The sequence below is a fragment of the Eumetopias jubatus genome, unplaced genomic scaffold (assembly GCF_037043125.1).
Source record: "Eumetopias jubatus isolate StellerSeaLion01/CBP00866 unplaced genomic scaffold, mEumJub1_p1.0 scaffold_4, whole genome shotgun sequence".
NCBI classification, from domain to species: domain Eukaryota; kingdom Metazoa; phylum Chordata; class Mammalia; order Carnivora; family Otariidae; genus Eumetopias; species Eumetopias jubatus.
The window spans coordinates 81980758-82000842 of NW_028274810.1; the positions used below are offsets into that span (position 1 = coordinate 81980758).

Below are 20085 nucleotides of genomic sequence, written 5' to 3' on the forward strand. Positions count from 1 at the left end.
GGTCTGGATAGGCACCTCAGCACACTTGTTTTTTTTGGTTTTTGGGGTTGTTTTTTTAAGATTTTATTTATTTATTTGAGAGAGAGAGCGTGCACACACACACACACATGTCGGGGGAGGAGCAGAGGGAAAGAATCTCAAGCAGACGCCCTGCTGAGCGTGGAGCCGGACCTGGGGCTCGATCCCATGACCCCAAGATCATGACCTCAGCTAAAATGGAAAGTGCACACTCAACCGACTGAGCCACCTAGGCGCCCCTCAGCACATTTTTTAGAGCACTCTGTCAGGTCCTTCAGAGGAAGGCCCACGGTGGGTGGGGGCGGGAGGGGGGAACCTCAGAAGGGTTGTCCACAGAGGGAAGGACTCTGGTTGGCTGAGGACCAGATTGTGTGGAGCTGAGAGCAGGGCAAGGGGCTTGATCAAGAGCACGGGGCCGGCAGAAGCAGCATAGAGCCCCACAGCCTCGGCGACCTTCCCGGGGGAGAAATTGAATGCGTGTATATCTCAGCACGTGACCTCAGATAACCAGCCTCTGGAAAGCACTGTGTTCACTTGGGGCCCAGCCCTCTTGTTCCCTTTGTGTTCATCTCTGGGGTTCACAGCTTGACATTTCACAGGATGCTTAAAATCAAATCCTTCTCCATGGACCTTCATAGAAGGTGTAACCTCTCTCCCCCCAAAACCCCATCATACCCCAAGCCCCCATACCTAGTGCAGCTTTTCGTCCTGGTTGAAGAGATCACCTTAAGTACGTTTTCTCCTTTGAACTGAAGATGACCTTGTTTGTCCAGGTCAATATTGACCAAGGTCTTAACTCCCCAAAGAGAATTCTTGTCTGACTTGGTTGTACTGTTCTTAGCACAGTTGGGAAATTAAGAAATGCTGCTTTAGCTGCCTCATTGCAAGAGCTGACTATAGTCACACTTGGTGGCTTGTCCATCGACCCTACCACTTTTAAATAGGTCATTGAGGGGAGGGGACTGCTCGGTTTGCATTGTCGTTTGGCTCCATGGAAAAAGCCAGGCACATGCTGAGTCCCTGCTCTCCTTCTGCTGTTCTGGACCTGGTTCTGACCTTCCCTGCTTGTGTTTTCCTACTCTCCCTTGTACAGAGACAGGGCAGGGCATTGTTCATGCACTGACCGACCTCAGCAGCCCCGGCATGACCTCAGGGAACGGAAATTCTGCCTCCAGCATCACCGGCACTGCCCCCCAGAATGGTGAGAATAAACCACCACAGGCCATTGTGAAACCCCAAATCCTGACGCATGTTATCGAAGGGTTTGTGATCCAGGAGGGGGCGGAGCCTTTCCCGGTACGGACTACTTCTTTTCCCCTCTTTTTTTTTTGTTTTGGTTTGGTTTTTTTTTTTTTTTTTAAGTATATTTTGGATGTGTATTAGAATATTTTTACATTTCCATGTAAAATTTCCAAAAATGTAAACAGTTTGCTCTTTCCTTGCTAATTTTCCCCCAAAAGAATGTCAGAGCCATTTTCTTTCTAGGATTGAGTGCCTTCCTATGGTCCAGAAAGGATCAGTGATTAGGAATAATTGGCAAGGCCCCTTGGTTAGAAGGGTCCACACACAGACCCAGCTGTGTCCCTGCCTCGTGTTGTGTGACACCCCCCCCTTAGTTAGAAAGGAGTTCACATTGGGGTGTTTGGGGCAAGATGATGGGTTTTGGAAAATGAGACCTCATTCAGTTTTGAATGCCAGGACCGCTGAGTGGCAAAACTTTAACCAGTTAGAGAACAAAAGGAAAATGTGTAGAATAGAATCTTTTAAGATGTGTCTGAAATGAAGATAAGAGAACAGGGTTGTAGCCTCGGCTGCTTTTCTGGGATTAGAGCCTTGAAAAGAGTGAATGCAAGTGAGGATTGTGCCCTTTCTTCAGAAAGGGCACAATCAAATGTCTCCATGGAAAGCATAAGACCAAAGGGAAATATAAAAGAATCAAGAAAATGGCTTATTAGAACAAAGCACCCCAAGCTGATTCCATGCAGTGTGAGTTGGTGAGGACAGGGGGCGCTGCTCTATGGGTGGGAGGAGCCCAGAGCCAGGTAAACAACTGCCTCTCCCGGGATGAAATTATCTGGCTGTGAGAGAATACCATCTTCATGGGACGCCATCTGCCTTTTGTTCATTCTTTGGGTCCGTGAGTGGTTTGAATAGTCAGTGGAAGACTCTGAGCTTGATGAACTGAGCTGGGTGAACTGCCCTTCTAAAATGCCAGAAGACAAATAGGTTCTTGTCACTTTCCCTCTGCAGGTGGTGCAAGGCCCATGGCAGAGAAATCCCCCTGGAGCACCTTAGCTATCAGTCAGTAGCTCCGCCCTGCCACATCCCCTCCCTCATTAGACTACGTCTTCAGCTTGGCCTCCTAGAGAAACACCAGAAACCAACCCATCTCACAGGGTGGATACAGACTTGAGTAACAGCCCCAGCATCACCCTAGAGATCTAGCCACCAGCCCGCCTGAACAGAGGCAACAAAGGAAGGACCGGAAGAGTGAATAAGCCAGTCTAGGATCCTGGCAACCACAGAGGGCATTTGCTTTGTGGCCCAGAGTCCCATTTTCCCCCTCCACGGCCGCCTGCCCCTCTGGCTGGGGTAGACCAGCGATATGGTGGAGGACAGTAGGAAACCACAATAGGGTTGCTGAGTCTCCTCTCCCCCCCATGCGCTCACACGCGGGGCCCGAGCTGTATTCCTGCTGGTGACGCTTGAGCCCCGGGTCCTAGCAGTTTTGGTGCTGTGGGAAACCTGATTGCTGCCTCTATCTCTGCCCCTTAGTCACTTGGAAGAGTAGGTATTTTCCTAACTTCCCAAGCCGTCCATTGGTCCTGGATTGAAGCCATTGCTGCACTTTGGTGACAATTGGCATCTTGCCTCATGAGCTACACGGCAAAATAGGGCCTTGAGCAGGACACACTTGAATGATGTAGAGCCCAGCGTCTGTGCCTAGCTGCGTTCTATATGTAATTTTGATGAGGCTGGAGAGCAAGGAAGCACCTCCCACCTAACCCTCATGGCCTCCGTGTCACCTTGTTCTCTAGGTGGGACGCTCGTCCCTGCTGGTGGGGAATCTCAAGAAGAAGTATGCACAGGGGTTCTTGCCTGAGAAACTTCCACAGCAGGATCATACCACCACCACTGACTCTGAGATGGAGGAACCCTATCTGCAAGGTAGGTGTCCCCGCACCCCGCCCAGCACGAAGGCCTTCTGATCTGATCTGGCCCACCTGACCAGGGGCAGAAGGGGCTGCAAAAGCCGGCCATACACACTTCCTCTCATGGTATCCGTGGAGGGACATGTCCGTCTACTAAACATTCCTCCCGGTCCCTTCTCAGCCGCTGTCCCTAGAAAACAGGAAAGGGGGAAAGTCACTGCCCTTGGAGAGCTGTTTGTCCCCTGCCTCTCCTGCAGCCCGACACCAGCCAGCCACGGGATTCCAAGAGTTGCTTTTCCTTTGGAAGTCATTGGCAAGAGGTGGGAGTGCCACGGGCCAGGGTGTCCTCCCCTCGGGCCTCGGGGGCTGGCCCTCGGGCAGCACCATGGCCCCGCAAGGACTCTACACTTGCAGCCTGAGCCACTGACTGGGTGGGGGCTGTGGAGGTTGCAGAACTCCTGGGTTCTGGGATCTAGGTCCACAGCAAACTAGACAGATCGAGGTAGGGTAGAACAATTCCAGATCAGTTGTGAGAGCACCCAGAGTATTCCCTGTGAGCCTGCCAGTCTCTTCCAGGGTCATAAAGAGGGATGCTGATTCTTTTACCACCTGTGTTTGCCTCAGGCTCATAGCACTTGGGGAAAAAAATCTGTCAGGTGTCATCACCAAACACCCCTGGGTACTTTCCCGGGTGGGGGAAGCTTTTCGGCCCTTCCCAAACCAGTGGCGAAAGCAGTTGGGCGTTTTCCAAGTTAGTCCGCCACTGCGTGTCACAGCTACGGGGACGTGAGCAGGGAAGGCAGGCCTCTTGGGGGGCTGTCAAGGGTCTTGTGGGAATTGCTCCTCTTTACATTTACTCCAGTTTCCATACTTTCCAGAATCCAAAGAGGAGGGTACTCCCCTCAAGCTCAAGTGTGAGCTCTGTGGCCGGGTGGACTTTGCCTACAAGTTCAAGCGTTCCAAGCGCTTCTGTTCCATGGCGTGTGCAAAGAGGTGAGTGGCCTCAGCCCCACGGCTGTACCACCCCTTCCCTCTCAGGATTGCACCTCGGGTCCTACCCCACCCTTCAGTGATTGTCTGACCCGGGAGCCCCTGCGTGCAGCTTAGCTGCATTCCATCTCCTCCACCTGCCTAGGAGCAGTGCCGTGTCACTAGTCTGCCAGGTACTGGAACCCAGAACTCGAGTGAGCAGCCCCGGGTCCAAGGAAAGGAGGCAGTGCATTAGCTTGGCTGTCCCTCCTGGGGCCCTACTGAACCCATACTCTGTTCCTGCCCTTGGCAGCTACTGCCCCTTAGGGGAAGCCCTCCACCAGAAGCTTTGCCCAGAGCCCCTGTACTAGTTACGGTTGCTCCATCTGTGAGCTTTCACCCAGCATAGGCCAGTGACCCTGGTCAGGCACAGCGTTGGGTACTGAGTGCCGGCCACGTGCTAGGCTCTGCACTAGGCAGGTGGGGTGCGCGGTATCATCTAGTTTTCAGAGTAACCTCGAGGGCAGGGATTGCCGCTGGCCCCTTCACACCCACTAGGAAACTGAGGCACAGAGGGTAAGTACCTGTGCCCAGTGTCCTAGAGTTGGGGAGTTGGACTCATCTGCCTCTAAAGCCCTGCGTGGTCTTCATACCACAGCGGAAGCAGGAAGCCCTGAGCCCTCAAAAGAATAGCAATCTCTAGCCCCCTACGCAGAGGTGCTCTGCATGCCGGCTGGAATAAGGCTCCCCTCGGCCCTGTGCTGGAGGTCAGCAGCCCTCGTTTTATTGAGCTTCGCAGATACTGCGTTTTTTACAGATTGAAGTTGTCGGGCCAGTCTGTCAGCACCAGTTTTCTAACAGCGTTAGCTCATTTTGAGTCTGTCACATTTTGGTAATTTTCGTAACATTTCAGACTTTTTCATTATTATATTGTGTGATCTGTGATCAGTGGCCTTCGATGTTACTAGAGTTATTATTATTGGGGTGCCACGAATTGCACCCACGTAAGATGGTCAGTGTCATCTGTGTTCTGACTGCTCCACCAGTGGACTCTTCCCCCGTCTCTCTCCCTCTCCTCCAGCCTCCCTTTTCCTGGAGACACAACAGTACTGGAAATTAGGCCCATTCGCCTGGGTGGCTCAGTCATTAAGCATCTGCCTTCAGCCAGGTCATGATCCCGGGGTCCTGAGATCCAGCCCCGTGTCAGGCTCCCTGCTCAGCGGGAAGCCTGCTTCTCCCTCTCCCATTCCCCCTGCTTGTGTGTTCCCTCTCTCGCCGTGTCTCTCTCTGCCAAATAAATAAATAAAGTCTTTAAGAAAGAAAGAAAGAAATTAGGCCCATTATTAACCCTATAGTGACCTCTGAGTGTTCAAGTGAAAGAAGTGTGGTGCGTCTCTCACTTTAAATCAAAAGCTAGAAATGATTAGGCTTCGTGAGAAACACTGTGGAAAGCTGAGACAGCCTGAAAGCCAGGCCTCTTGCACCAGACAGCCAAGTTGTGAATGCAAAGGAAAAGTTCTTGAAGGAAATTAAAAGTGCTCCTCCAGCGAACACATGAGCAGTAAGAAAGCAAAAACAGCCTCATTGTTGATAAGGAGAGAGTTTGGTCCGGATAGGCGATCCAACCCGCCACAACATTCCCTTGAGCCAGAGCCCAGTCCAGAGTAAGGCCTAACTCTCTTCAGTTCTGTGAAGGCTGAGAGAGGGGAGGAAGCTGCCGAAGAAAAGTCTGAAGCTAGCAGAGGTTGATCCATGGGGTTTAAGGAAAGAAGCCATCTCGGTAGTATAGAAGTGCAAGGTAAAGCAGCCGTGCTGATGGAGAAGCCGCAGCAAGTCCTCCAGAAGATCTGGCTCAGATCACTGATGAAGGTGGCTACACTAAGCAACAGATTTTCAATGTAGATGAAACAGCTTTCTACTGGAAGAAGATGCCATCCAGGACTTTCATAGCTGGAGAGGAGAAGTCAGTGCCGGGCTTCAGAGGACAGGCTGACTCTCTTGGTAGGGGCTAGTACAGCTGGGGACTTAGGTTGAAGCCAGTGCTCACGTCTACCATTCCGAAAATTCTAGGGCCCTTCAGAATTGTGCTAACTCTACTCTGCCTATGGTCTGTCAGCAGAACAACAAAGCCTGGAGGGCAGCACATCCGTTATAACATGGTTTAGTAAATATTTTAAGTCCAGCGTTGAGACCTACTGCTCAGGAAAAAAAGAGTTCTTTCCGAATTTTACTGCTTACTGACAGTACACCTGGTCACCCGTGAGCTCTGATGGAGATGTGTGATGGGATTCACGCTGTGTTCATGCCTGTGCACACACCATCCGTTATGCAGCCTGTGGATCAAGGAGTAATTTCAACTTTCAAGTCTTCTTAAAAAAAATGCATTTTGTAAGGTTCTAGTTGCCATAGATACAGATTCCACTGGTGGATCTGGGCAGAATCAATTAAAAACCTTCTAGAAAGGATTCACCATTCTAGATGCCATTAGGAACATTCAGGATTCAGGGGAAGTGCTCAAAATATTAGCATTAACAGGAGTTTGGAAGAAGTTGATTCCCACCCTCGTGGATGACTGTGAGGGGTTCAAGACTTCAGGGGGGGAGTAGCTGCAGATGTGGTGGAAACAGCCAGAGAACTGGAATTAGAAGTGGAGCCTGAAGGTGGACTGAATGGCTGCAATCTCATGGTAAAACTTGAACAGATGAGAAGTTGCTTCTTAGGAATGAGCAAAAAATGCAGTTTCTTAAGGAGGAATCTCCTGGTGAAGACACTGTGAGGATTGTTGAAATGACAACAAAGGATTTAGAATATCAAACTGAGTTGATAAAGCAGCAGCAGAGTTTGAGAGGATTGACTCCAGTTTTGAAAGAAGTTCTCCTGTGGGTAAAACGCTATCGAACAGCATTGCATGCTCCAAAGAAATCATTCGTGAAAGGAAGAGTCCATCGATGCAGCCAACTTCATCATTGTTTTTTTTCTTACAATTTTTTTAAAGGATGTATTTATTTGAGAGTGCGAGCACACGTGGGTGTGCACACAAGCAGGGGGAGGGGCGGAGGGGGAGGGAGAGACGCTGACTCCCCACTGAGCACGGAACCTGTTGCAGAGCTCGGTCCCATGACCCTGAGATCATAACCTGAGCTGAAATCAAGAGTTAGAGCTTAACCGACTGAGCCACCCAGGCGCCCCCATCGTCATCTTAATAAACTCCAGTGTAGTGTAAACCTTACTTTTATATGCACCAGGAAACAAAGTCATGTGACTGGCTTTCTTGCCAGTCCGATCTGGAGCTGAAGCCGCAGTATCTCCGAGATGTACCTGTACTTCCCAGCACCACAGCGCACACTTGTTTCCTGGCACAGGTCATACTTGGTGTAGGGTGTGTCAGCCATGAGTTCTTGCCGTGATCCAAGTTGTTTTGGCCAGCCCTTTGCACGTGTTAGCGCATACAGTTGTCAGAGTGGGTTTAGAAAGTGAGCGGTCTCATCCCCAGCTCCAGATGAGGAAACCGAGGCTCAGAGGTCAAGTGGCTTGCCCAGAGCTGGCCGGCTAGCAGTACCCGATGGCCTTGGGAGCAGAGCACACAGACGGACTCCGCTATTGCTGGAGAGCCTGGCTATCCTCACGCTGCGGGGGCCCGCACGGCCCGCCACTGCTCTGACTCCCGTTTCCCTGACTGCGGCAGGTACAACGTGGGGTGCACCAAACGAGTGGGGCTTTTCCACTCGGACCGGAGCAAGCTGCAGAAGGCAGGAGCCACGACCCACAACCGCCGTCGGGCCAGCAAAGCCAGCCTGCCCACACTTACGAAGGACACCAAGAAGCAGGTGAGAGGTGGGCAGGGCCCGAAGCTCCGTTGTCACAAGTCCCCACCAACTCCCCTCCCTGACGGACCCAGCACACCCACATTCCTCTTCCAAGGCTGCCTCACCTCCGCGCCGTCATGTTCTCATTTCTCACGAGCCGTCAGATCAAGCCTTTCCCGGGCCCCGTAACAGGCCCCTCCCTACGTTTAGACCCATGGATGCGTGAGAGGTGATTTCCTGCCTCAGTGACCTTGCCCCCTCCATACCCCTCCCCTCCCAGTTTGCCTCCATCCTTCTGGGGCCAGGGAAATGGGGTCTCCTCTGCCCGGCCCCGGGAAGAGACAGACTGTCCCCATTCCCTTGGGTCTTAACACAGAGGGCCAGGTAAGGAGGAAGGAAGCCTGCCCCCTTCAGCCCTGCTCCTCGCTGCCACCTCGAATCCAGAGCACGGAGTTCTTGCAGCCTCTCCCAGGAACACGGGCGTTCCTTACAGATGTTGTAGACCCCTCACGTGCCCGGAGCGCCGTGAGGCGCTGAGGCTCTAAGTTGCGCCACAGGAACCCACAGTCTTCGTGGGACGTTTCAGAGCCTGATGGTTTTGGCTGCTTGTCACTTGGGTCATAAACCTCTTGAAGAATCTTGACGAAGGCTGGGACCCAGCACGCACACGCACAGGAAATTTTCCATGCTATTTCATAGACCACCCCTGAAACCTCCAGCGTCCTGGTTTAAAACCCCACATCTAGAAGAAGGGATAGGCGTAGATAGAATCAGATGGGTGCAGTGCGGTGCAGGGAGGGGCTCACTCTGCGTCGGGCCAGAGGGGACAGCCCAGAAGACGGGGGGCGTTTTGATCTAAGCATTCAGAGGTGTGTAGTCATAGACCAGGTGGGAGGTGGGACGACCTGCCTTCACCCGTCGCCCTGCTGGAGACCCAGAGTCAGTTTGTTCCCCGATCCTGAAGCCAACGGTTTCTCTCTGCTCGCAGCCGGCGGGCACCGTGCCCCTTTCGGTCACGGCTGCGTTGCAGCTGACACACAGCCAGGAGGACTCCAGCCGTTGCTCAGATAACTCAAGCTACGAGGAGCCCTTGTCGCCCCTCTCGGCCAGCTCGTCCACCTCCCGCCGGCGACAGGGCCAGCGGGACCTGGAGCTCCCGGACATGCACATGCGGGACCTGGTGGGCATGGGACACCACTTCCTGCCAAGCGAGCCCACCAAGTGGAACGTGGAAGACGTCTATGAATTCATCCGCTCCCTGCCAGGTGAGGCCCGGGAGGGGTCCCGTGCGGGACTGGAAGAGCGGCCCCTGGGAGAGAGGGACAGTCGTCCCCCCCCCCGCCAGGAAATGACTCAGTTAGTGACTCAGGCTCAGGAGTCGCCATGCTGCAATCCGCTGCACCTCCTGGCATGGCAGGGTCTGTGTGAGATGCAGGGGTGACCGTGCACCAAGCCTGTGCCTCTCCTGGGACAGGGGGCGAGGAGTCAAGTGGGAGTGTAGGAAACCAGTCAAAGAGAACCCCAGCGTAGGAAAAGGGAAGCTGCGTGACAGTGGGCAGGCGGGCCTCGGCCGGTGGGAGACACGACCCCGGGAGCGGCTCGAGCGGAGGGGCGCAGACGCGGAAGGGTACGGTGTAGGGAACCGCACAAACCCTGTGGGGGTTGGTGGTGCACACGTGGGTCTGAGGCCTAGAATTGAGCCGTGAACCTTGAAAGACCTACCTCACATTATTCACAGATGCTTTCAGGGGGATATCCCGCAGGCTTCTCGGCTGTTGTTTCTGGCAGTCGCCCCCAGCTGCTGGCCACGTCAGGTACGGACGGCAGCCGCAAGCCTGTTACTCAGAGACCGGAGTGGGAGCAGTGGCCGGGAGCACAGACTTGTGTGTCAGAACTGGGCTCACATCCCTGGCTCTGCCCCTCACTGCAGCGTGTTAGTCATCTCCGGCCACGTTCACGGAATTTTATCACCACACAGTTTTATGGTGGCTCAGGAACGTGGGAGTGGCTTGGCTGGACATTTCTGCCACAGGGTCTCTTGTGAGGTTGCGATGAAGGTGTGACCCAAGGCTTCCTTGGGGCTGTAGGATCCTGTTCTCAGGTGCTCCACGCCCCTGATTCTCAAGGAGGGTATGGCTGCCCACAGGAGGCTCCGTTCCTCTCCACACGGGCCTCTTCAGGACACTTGTGTGTTCTTTCCCCACAGGTGGGTAATCCAGGAGAGCATGGTGGAAATTACTGTGGCCTTTTTGATCTAGACTCAGAAGCTACATGGTGTCACTTTTCACAATATCACACAGGTCATGCCCACAGGGACATGAAAGGGAAGCCAGGTTTATTTAGAGCTGGTTACCATAGTTCTCCAGTCACTGGCCCCCATGATTCATGTTCCTCCCTCAAGCCGACCACCCTTGCCCCCTACCATAGACCCCACAAATCTCATCCCATTGCAGCAGTAATTCAAAGCCCAGGATCTCACCAGCAAACTCTGGTCCAGGCATGGGTGAGCTCCTCAAGCCCAGTTCCTCTCCATCTGAACACCTGAGAACTAGAGACACGGTCCCCATTCCCTCCACAAACCCAGGATACGGTGGGATAGGTGTAGGATCACTGCGGTAGGCACACCTGTTCAAAAAGGAGAGCACGGTGCCGGAGGACACAGGAGTCACCCATCGTCCCAGTTCTGACACCTAGCAGGGCACGTGTTGGCATTTCCCTGGTTAGGGCTCCAAGCCCGGGAGGGATTATCTTTCCTTCTTGCTTCCACCCTGTGAGTCCTCCTTCCTTTCCCATGAAAGGTGGCCTGAGCTTTCAGCAGACTAGTTTTCTCAGCCTGTTCCTGCTGCTCTTCATTTTCTGTGACCTCGACTCTTACAGTTCAGGCAGTGTTTATGCTAGTACAATGTCTTAAAATCGTTGTGGGCTTCCGGTGCGTGCATCTTGTTGGGATTTACTCCATTAGACAAAAACCATCCCCCAAAATGCTCCAAGAGAAGCCTTTCTCTATGTTGGCGTCTTCTGAAGCTAAGGGACAGTGCCCTTACTATGTTGGAAGCTCTGCTGTTGAACGGCCAGAATCCATGAGGCACGCCCGTAAAATCTGTGAGTGAGTTCTCTGAGGCAGCACGTTCGAGCTTCTGAGATCTTGGTGAAAAGACGTGCCACGCCCTCAGTTCCGGCTCTAGCCCGGTGTTCTTACCTGCGTCCCGGGTTTGATCTTTGCCTAGAAACTGCCTCTTGGTTTTGGCATCATTTGCGGAGAGGCCAGGGATTTTCAAACAAGCAACTCCTGGCTCCTTGAGGTCTAACAGTTTCACCTTCACCTCATCTGTCCTTGCTTTCCTGTGAGCAGTGGTCAGAAGCCAGGCCGCACCTTCAGCGTTCTGCTGGAAACATCCTCCGCCCGATGCTAGATCGCTCCGTCCGTGAGGCCCATTACACTTACCATGTTACAGCTGCTGCAGCGTTCTGACATTTTCTCCACTTCCCAGCAAGGATCCATTTCTCCCAATTTCCAGAAACCGTTTCCTTTCCCTGAAGCCTCACCCAGTCTCCTCCCAGGCCATCAGACTGCTGTCCAGTCCCTCAGAGTATCTTAGACACGTCCCTGACCCTCTCCTCAGAGTCCTTCCAGCTCCTGCCCCCTGCCGCCCCCCAGGCCACGGCAGCACCCCTCTTCCAGAAGCCAGAATCTGCATTCGTTACCACAGAGTGTCATGGTTTACCTTAGGTTCTGTGGGTCAGGAACCCTGCTTAGCTGCGCAGCAATGGCTTGGGGTCTCTTATGAGGTCTCGGTCAAGATGGCAGCCAGAGCTGTGGTTGTCCGAAGGTTTGGAGCCGGATGACCCGGTTCCAGGCTGCCCCGCTCACGTGGCGCAGAGTGGCAAGCAGCCTCGGTTCCTCTCCACGTGGGCCTCCTCTGAGTGCTGCTTGAGTGTCCTCATGACGTAGTCGCTGGCTTCCTCCAGAGTAAACTCTCTGGAAGGGCAGGGCGGCGGCCGCTGTGCCCTTTGCCACCCGGCCTCGGAGATCACAAGCTATCGCTCCCACAGCACCTTGTTGCTCTGCCGGGTCTGCCCCATTCGTTGAGGAGGGCTCTGACCAGGACATGCATGAGTAAGACGTGTGGATCACTTGGGTAAGTCACTTAGCCTCTCTTGGGCTGTCACACGAGAAGCCTTCCTCAAGGCGTGCTTAGGAGGGTTCAAGGAGATCGTGCGCAGTGGGTGCCAAGCATGAACGCCACTAGCTCTGACTGACCCTCTCTGTGGTGGTGTGTCCCCCTCAGGCTGCCAGGAAATAGCAGAGGAGTTCCGTGCCCAGGAAATCGATGGGCAAGCCCTGCTGCTGCTCAAGGAGGACCACCTGATGAGTGCTATGAACATCAAGCTGGGGCCTGCCCTGAAGATCTATGCTCGCATCAGCATGCTCAAGGACTCCTAGGGCTGGCGGGCGCAGCCAGGGTTCTGGCCCGGGGCTCCTCCTCCCGACTGAGCAGAGCCAGACAGACATTCCTGAGGGGCCCAGAAATGGGGCCAGTTGGAGGGAAGGGCTCTCCCTATGGGGCGTGGCTGGTGAGGAGGTCTTGGCACCCCCTCAATGGCTCTCAGGGGCCTTTCTCTCTGTGGGAGGGGCAGAGAGGTAGGTGGCGCAGAAGATGGGGCTTTATGCTTGTAAATATTGATAGCACTGGCTTCCTCCAAAGTCCCAATACTCTAGCCCCGCTCTCTTCCCCTCTCTCTGTCCCCCATTTTCCAGGGGGTATACGGTCAGGGCTCCCCAACCTGAGTTGGGTTACTTTCAAGGGCAGCTGTCAGGTCTGGATAGAGGCCTTGCAAGCCCTTGCCTGCCTTTCTCCCACTTCTTTTTCTGGGCCTGGCTAACTCTTCTGTTGCCGGCTTCTCCCCCCTTCAGCCCATTTCTGAAGCAGCCAGGGGTTCTCCCCCTTCACCCTCTGCAGGTGGAGAGAGAGAAGCTGGGCCCGGTTTGGCCACGCCTGCTGGCACAGACGCCTTAACGCTGTGTGTGTGACTGGATGACTGTGTAGGAGCCTGGACTGGCAGGTGGGCCCAGAGCCACCCTCTGGCATCTCCAGGTGTTCTGTAGCAAACAGCCACTTAGTGCTTTGTCCTGGACTCCACTCAGCCTCAGGATGGGGAGTAGAACAGAAGGGCAGCCTCCGTGCAGAGAGGCGAGATCAGAAAGCAGCGAAGATCAGGAGTGGGCACGCTGTCTCCGAAGTCCTTCCCACACTGTGAAGTCCCCCACCCCCCGCCCAACTGCCCTGCTGTGCCACACACAGCATTAAGGGAGCTGCTGTGGGCCGGGCTGGGTCTCCTGGCCTGCCCACCTGCCCACCCGCCCTGGGAGCCCCAGAGTGGGGGCCCAGAAAACGTCTTGAGGGCAGAGAAGAGCCGGGGTGACGTTGTCGTGAAGAAGGCAGCCTTGGGCCTCCCGCTTCCACACTTCTTTGCCTCTCGAACTTGCTAGCAGTTTGAGCTACCTGCGGAGGAGGCAGGGCAGGAAGGGCGAGGGCCTGCCTCTGACTTGCCCTGTCCTTGGAGGCTCCTGGGGGAAGAGCAGGGCTCTCCCCGGGAAGAAGGGGGGCACCTTTCTCAGCTTGTTCTATTCCCCACTCACACCCCCAGGCAGGGTTGGAAATGAAGGACTTTTTTAACCTTTTGTTTTTGTTTTTTTAAAAATAAATCTGTAAAATCTGTTTCTTCTGTGTCTTTCTCCACTGGCTCCTTCTCATCCAGAAGGAGAGGGATGGTTCCCTGGGCTGGGGGAAGGACGGTCTCCTTAACTGGACAGCGCGCCCTCCACGCTTTGCTGGGACCAGGTCATCTGAGGGCGCCCTCAGCCCCATCGAGAAACGCAAGACAGGGCCTCATTTTCCACAGGTGTCCCTTGGAATGGGAGCCTCCAGAGCCCCTCCGCTCTGAGCCCCACCCCCACCCCCTTCCCGCAGGGGAGACATGATACTGTTGGGCCAGGAATATCTGGAACACCTGGGGCAGAGCCCAGACTCTTCCATCCCATTTGGTTGTTGCTGCTGGGCGGCTCAGTGCAGCCTCTGCAGCCTCTGCCCAAGTCCCTGAAACTCCTGCTCCTAGCCCTGGGGAAGGGAGTTGCTTCTTCCCTTCTCTGGGTTTTTCCTTACCCTGTTTGTTTTTTAATTTTTTATTGTTATGTTAATCACCATACGTTACATCATTAGTTTTTGATGTAGTGTTCCATGATTGTTTGTGCATAACACCCAGTGCTCCACGCAGAATGTGCCCTCTTTAATACCCCTCGTTTGTTTATTTTTATTTATTTTTAAAGATTTTTATTTATTTGACAGAGACACCGCGAGAGAGGGAACACAAGCAGGGGGAGTGGGAGAGGGTTTCCCGCAGAGCGGGGAGCCCTGGGATCATGACCCGAGCCAGAGGCAGACACTTAACGCCCGAGCCACCCAGGTGCCCGTTTCTGCCTGTTTAAAACGTGCATTTGAGGCCCAGCCCACTGAATCAGTCTCCAGGGGTGGGGCCCAGGAAGATTAGGCACAATAACTTTGAGGAGTTTGATAACACTTCTCTGGAAAGCCAGTTAAATTGTAACTAGTACCTGGAGGAAGAGCAAAGGCCTGCCGGCGATTCTGATTACCCAGAGGGCAGAGCCAGGACTGGAGGGGCTGCTGGGCCAGGGCCGGGGCCAGGGGCTGAGCCGCAGGGAAAGTGGGAGGGTGGGGCACCGCTGGGCAGGTGCCCTGAGGTCCCGGCGGGTCTGGGCAAGTCTCTGCACCCTGGATCCCCACCCCCGTTTTCCCTTCTGAGGAAAGTCAAAGCCAGGCCTCTCCTGAGTTTGTTCTTACACGTGTGGTGAGGGAGGAGGGCACCAAAACTCCTCCGAAGAGAGGATGTGGTGCAGTCGAGGGGACTGGCCGACACAGACAAATACCGGTGCCATTCTTTGTATGTGAAGGGTGGTGCTCTAAATCCAGACAGATCTCCCCGCTTGTGAAAGCTCACCTTAGGCCACTTCACTTTTACAAAAGACCTACATGAGTCCCTGTTTTCACGGAGCAAAACAAATCCCAAGAGGGTTTTTGCTTTTCTGGAAAAAGGCAAAAAGTGCAAATAGCTTGTTCAGCGTCTGTTCGGCAGCCAGCCGCCAATGGAAGCCCCCGACCCCCTCCCGCCCCACCCCAGGCTCTATCTACGTTTATTTGTGCTATCTGTTAGCAAGGTGTGTCCTAAGGTAGCAGAAAAACCTAAGACGGGTTACTTTTGGGTCTGGGAACGCTGAAAAAACTTTCCATAAATTTAAATTAACGATTAAATTAAATTAAACCGTCTTTGCTTTACATCTTTTCTGCTTATGGAAGTTTTCACAAAGAACACTCTTCTTTCAGAGACCAGGAAAACCTGTATTTGTTCCTGTTGTTTACACTTTACAGAGAATTTTGCAGACCTTTTTTTGATCACGAGCCACCATTAAAAAAAAAAAGTTTCCCACTCTCATACACACTTAAATATAGATATCTGAAGCAACAATTTCACAAAACAATACCTACCCTTATGTACATTCTGGTATTTTCAATTCTCTTCCTGTTCATACGTTTTAAATCTTGGTCACAATCCATGATCCACAAAACATTTCTGAGGGCTCCCAACCTGCACTTTTTTAAAAACCCTGCCCAGTGTAAACCTTAGAGAATGGTTTCATATCCTCTATCTTGTGCAGCTCTTACACTGTCCTGGGCAACTGGTGCATGTCATGTACCCCATTCCATGGTGAGTTCCCCAAGGTCACACTCAGGCGACCAGTGCCCTTGAGATCTGGCTGAAGCTCCATGCAGAACAGGGTTTTCCCTGGATGGCAAACACCGCAGCCTGACCCCCACACCCTTCCCAGGGCTCCAAGACACTGAAGAAGAGCCCCCACACCCTTGCACAGGTTAAGAGAAATCAATACGAAATAGCTCAGAGCCTCCGGCCAACCAGAGCTAGCTGGCCTTACTCAGATCCACCTTCTTCCAGGTGATTGGCCCCGAAGGGGCTCCGGGCCCCCACCCCATCCTGGGGCCAGCTTCCTCCAGCAGGCACCGCCCCCAAGGGAGTCCCTCTTGGGGCAGTTCATCTCTGCCTGCCCCTGTGGGTGTGGTTTCTGACAGATGGCCTGGAGCTGCTTTGTCCCAGTCAACAGGAACTGGTCATTTCTTCCCTGGCTCCGAGCTCAAGGGCTCTTCTTGGCCGGCTGTCTTACCAGCTTCTCGACATGGCTCTCAAGGAGAGACTCAGGTGAGTTGGGGACACTGCCAGTGTGTCGGGGGGAAGAGGAGGGGACAGCTGACCTGGGAGGAGTCCAGCCTGGTGGCCAGAACAGTCAGGGAGGAGGCACGAGAGCTGGCCTGTTGAGTACCAGCTGAGCCATGTTGATCCTGGGAGAAGGGGGACTCTGAAAGAGGAGGACATCACTCAAGGGGTAGAGATGGTCCATGGAGCAGAGTGGGGTGGAGGGAGACGGCATCCTAGGAGATCTTGTGGATCTTGTCGAGAGAGCTGGGTAACTCCTCTTGCTGTCCTTAACTCCGAGCCCCCTTGGTGAGCGAGAGAAAGAAGACCTAGGGCTGTGTCCTCCACCATAGCTGAGAGCTCTCTCTCCTCCCACTGGGACTGACCACCCAGGACTGAAACTTGTTCCCACTTAAGAACTAATGATTGATCTTCAACCCGTTCTTGAAAGCCAGGAGGCTGTAGGGGACAGAGCATGGGGTGGGCTTCAAGGACCACCTTCTGGAGGCGGAGGTGGGGTGGAGGGGGTGCTTTTGAAAATAGCTGAACAAGGCATGTGGAAGAATGGGTCAGGCAGAGGCCGCTGTGGACTAAGGGCTCCCGAGCGGGGGCCTGTGAGGGGGCAGCAATAGTGGGCAGCTACCTACCACGGGCCTACATCTGGGTGTCCTCCAAGCCCTCACCTGGGCCACCTGGGGCCAGCTCCGCCCGGCTGCCCTGGCTGAGGCCCAGTGCCCAAGATAAGCATCAGCTTTCCCCACCCAGGTTGGGGGCGGGGGGGCTGGCTAAGAGGGTCAAGACAGCTGGGGGCTGAGAGAGGTATTCCAGCTTTTTCCTGCCCCTGTAGCACAGACGGGTGGTGCTTCCGGAGGGGCCCTCTGGGGGTAGTACTGCAGCCCGTCCTCCGGGAGCTGGTGTGGCGTGGTCGCTGCAAGGGAGAGAAAGCTTCCTGTGGGAGACACTGGCGGGGGGCGTGAGGTGCCTTGGGGGAATGACATGGCCAAAGACCCTTGGGAGATGAGCCTGAGGCTCAGGGCTGAGCTGGGGCCAGGTCGTAAGGAGCCTCCAATGCCATGTTCCGGCTTGGGGATCAGACCTCAGTTCAAACCTCCGTTCTGCGGCATAACCAGCTGTGTGACCCTGAGCAAGTGATTTAATGCTTCTGAACCTGTTTCCTCATAAGGTGGAGACAATCACGGCATCTCCTTCAAGGGCCTGTGGGCAGACCTCCATGAGATAGGGACATAAAACACTCGGCAGGCAGAGGGTCTGCCTCGTAAATGTCCGGCATTATTCGTAAAGAGTGTAGACTGTTCATGAAAGCAAACAGTCTTGAGAGTCACAGCTGGGGAAAGAGAATGAAGACAAGAAAACCATTCATTGCTTCATTGGTTTACTGAACAAACCATCATTAATACCACCAACTACAAGGCAGGCTCTCAGGTTTGGCACCGAGAACACAAAGCCCAAGAAAACAGACCCCCACCGCCTGGTGGGGCAGAGGTACGGTCTAGTTGGGCGTGTGCCGGAGGAGAGGTTTGCACGGGTCCAAGGGGCACCTGGCGGCAGGTGTTGGGGGGGCGTCGAGGAAGGCGTCAGTCACAAGGAGCCCAGGTATTGAAGTATATTATCTGGAGCTTGGTGGTGGTTGGTCGGAAAATAAGGGCAAACATACAGAGGTGGGGGAAGACACAAGTCAAGTCAGACACAGGAATCCAGGTGAGAAGCAGTGAGGCGGGAATGGCTCTGTGCGGTGGGGACAAGGGAGCTTGGGGCTCTGGCGGGAAGGCAGAAGCAAGAAGACTCGGTAGACTGACAGCTATGAAGGGAGGGGAAGGGGCCCCACTCGGGTCACTGGGACCAGTCACAGAGAACACAGGACATCATGATGTCATTTACCAAGATGGAGGAGACCTGAGTGGGGAGCAGGTTTCTGAGGAAAATCAAGAGCTCCGTTTTGGCCATTAAATGTGAGACGCTTGGGAGACATCCAAGTGGAGAGGGCGGGTGGCACCAATCCCCCCAGGTGTCCTCTGTCACTGTACTCGTGATGCCCGGAACCAGAGGCCCTGGGCAGTGCGATGCGGCCCCACCCCAGGTCCAGGAGGAAACTCTGGTCGAGGGTGTGGTTTAAGACGACTTTTGGTCTTTTCCCTGCGTGCCCAGCGCAGAACTCTTCGAAAGGTTGGCATTTCCTGAGTGATTGGAATGTCTTTTGTTATTCCTAATAAGCCCCCCTCACAGCTGAGTTTATGCTAATGAGGTGACTTGAGTTGGCCCCCCCCCCCATAGCGTCGGGATGGGGCTAATCGCCAGAAAGACCCCATGATCAGAGGCTTGGAACTTTCAGCCCCACCCCCAACCTCTTGGACATTGGTGTTGAGAAAGTTTCCAGGTTGGTGAATGCATCCAAATGCTGGGAGGGTGGCGCCCTGCAACTGCAGGGGGCATAGACCCTCCTGAGCTCTGGACCCTTCTGGACGCCCCTCTACGCAGTCCTGGATCGGGGTCTCCATAAATAAACCAGGAAATGGAAGGAAACTGCCTCCCTGAGCTACGTGAGCTGTTCTGTGAGCAAATTAATGGAACACGAGGAGGGGGCTGTGGGAACCCCTGAGTTAAAGTCAATGAGCCACAACTAGGGGTAGCCCACAGGGTGACTAGAACAAAAGGGGAAGCTGGACGAGAGACGAGTGTGAAGAAACAGACATTATTTTCTTCTGTTAGACAACATTAAAAAAACAAAATTCAGCCGAGTACATTTGAAGACCGAGTGGGCTTTCTTTAATGATTCATGAATCGGGCAGCATCTCAGCAGACAGACAGGAGCTCTGTGGAGCTGTACAAAATGGCAGGCTTTTATAGGCAGGAGGGGATGGAGGAAAGGAAGCTTCTAGCAAAGAGTGGACTGTTTCAGGCAAGGTCACTTTCCTTTGGGGGAAGGCAGGGTTTCATCAGGCAGAAGACACTAGTGCTGACAAGGTAATTCCAGCCTGACTGGTTAAAAGGTACGTTCCTGTGGGAAGTTGGAACTGCAGTTACGTTAGGTACCGAGGCGTGGTTGGCTGACGGGACCGAGTGTGAGTGGCTCCAGGTGGGGCCCGTCGTTTCTTTTGTCACCGTTCCCCCTCCTTTTGATCAGATTCCCCGTTTGACTGAGAGGAGCGCCACTCCAGCCGTCCCTGCGAAGCTCCCCCCACTCCTGCTGCTCCTCTGTGTGGTGCTCGCAGGTCATGACTTCAGGCTCACGTGTGTTAAGTTAGACATTCACTCCATTCCCTTCTTGATGCTCCAGTCTCAGGGAGAGCATTCGCTTGGTGGTTAGGGGCGTCGAACGTGCATTTAAAGCTTCTGAGAGAGGACAGGGCCCCAGGATTCCTGCTGTGGCTCTTATCAGCAGGACACTTGTCTCTGCTTAGAGAGCACTCAGGAGCCACGGGCCCCAAGACCCAAATCCATCAAAACCAAATAAGGCAAAGAAAGACCCCATGGAAGGAGTCACCTTTTTAAGCCAACTGGCTTGCTCAGCACTCTTCTGGAACTGAGTTTCAACTTCCCTAGAAGTGTTCATCCCAGTGCAGCAGGGGGTACTGACCACAGCCCAGACTCCTCTGTGTTCGGCTCAAAGTTCATTAGGGGCTGTCCTAATATCAAAAACAGCTCAGGCAGGGCGCCTGGGTGGCTCAGTCGGTTGAGCGTCTGCCTTCGACTCGGGTCCTGATCCCAGGGCCCTGGGATGGAGTCCCGCATCGGGCTCCCTGCTCAGCAGGGAGTCTTGCTTCTCCCTCTGCCTCTGCCCTCCACCCCCCACCCCACCCCCACCCCGCTCCCTCTCTCTCTCTCTCTCTCTCTCTCTC

At 54.1% G+C, this 20085-nt stretch overlaps 1 protein-coding gene across 4 annotated transcripts in view; it reads left to right on the forward strand.

Moving 5' to 3' along the window:
- PHC2 (polyhomeotic homolog 2) overlaps positions 1-13665 on the forward strand; it is a 52691-nt gene extending 39026 nt beyond the window's left edge. For all 4 annotated transcript variants that reach the window (XM_088022509.1, XM_028113751.1, XM_028113752.2 and 1 more), the window contains 6 exons: positions 1112-1314; positions 3057-3186; positions 4049-4163; positions 7825-7966; positions 8934-9210; positions 12235-13665. In XM_088022509.1, coding sequence (XP_087878635.1) covers positions 1112-1314; positions 3057-3186; positions 4049-4163; positions 7825-7966; positions 8934-9210; positions 12235-12389 — 1022 coding nt within the window. In that variant the 3' untranslated portion in view covers positions 12390-13665. The remainder of the gene's footprint in view (positions 1-1111; positions 1315-3056; positions 3187-4048; positions 4164-7824; positions 7967-8933; positions 9211-12234) is intronic.
- The last annotated feature ends 6420 nt before the right edge of the window (positions 13666-20085 follow it).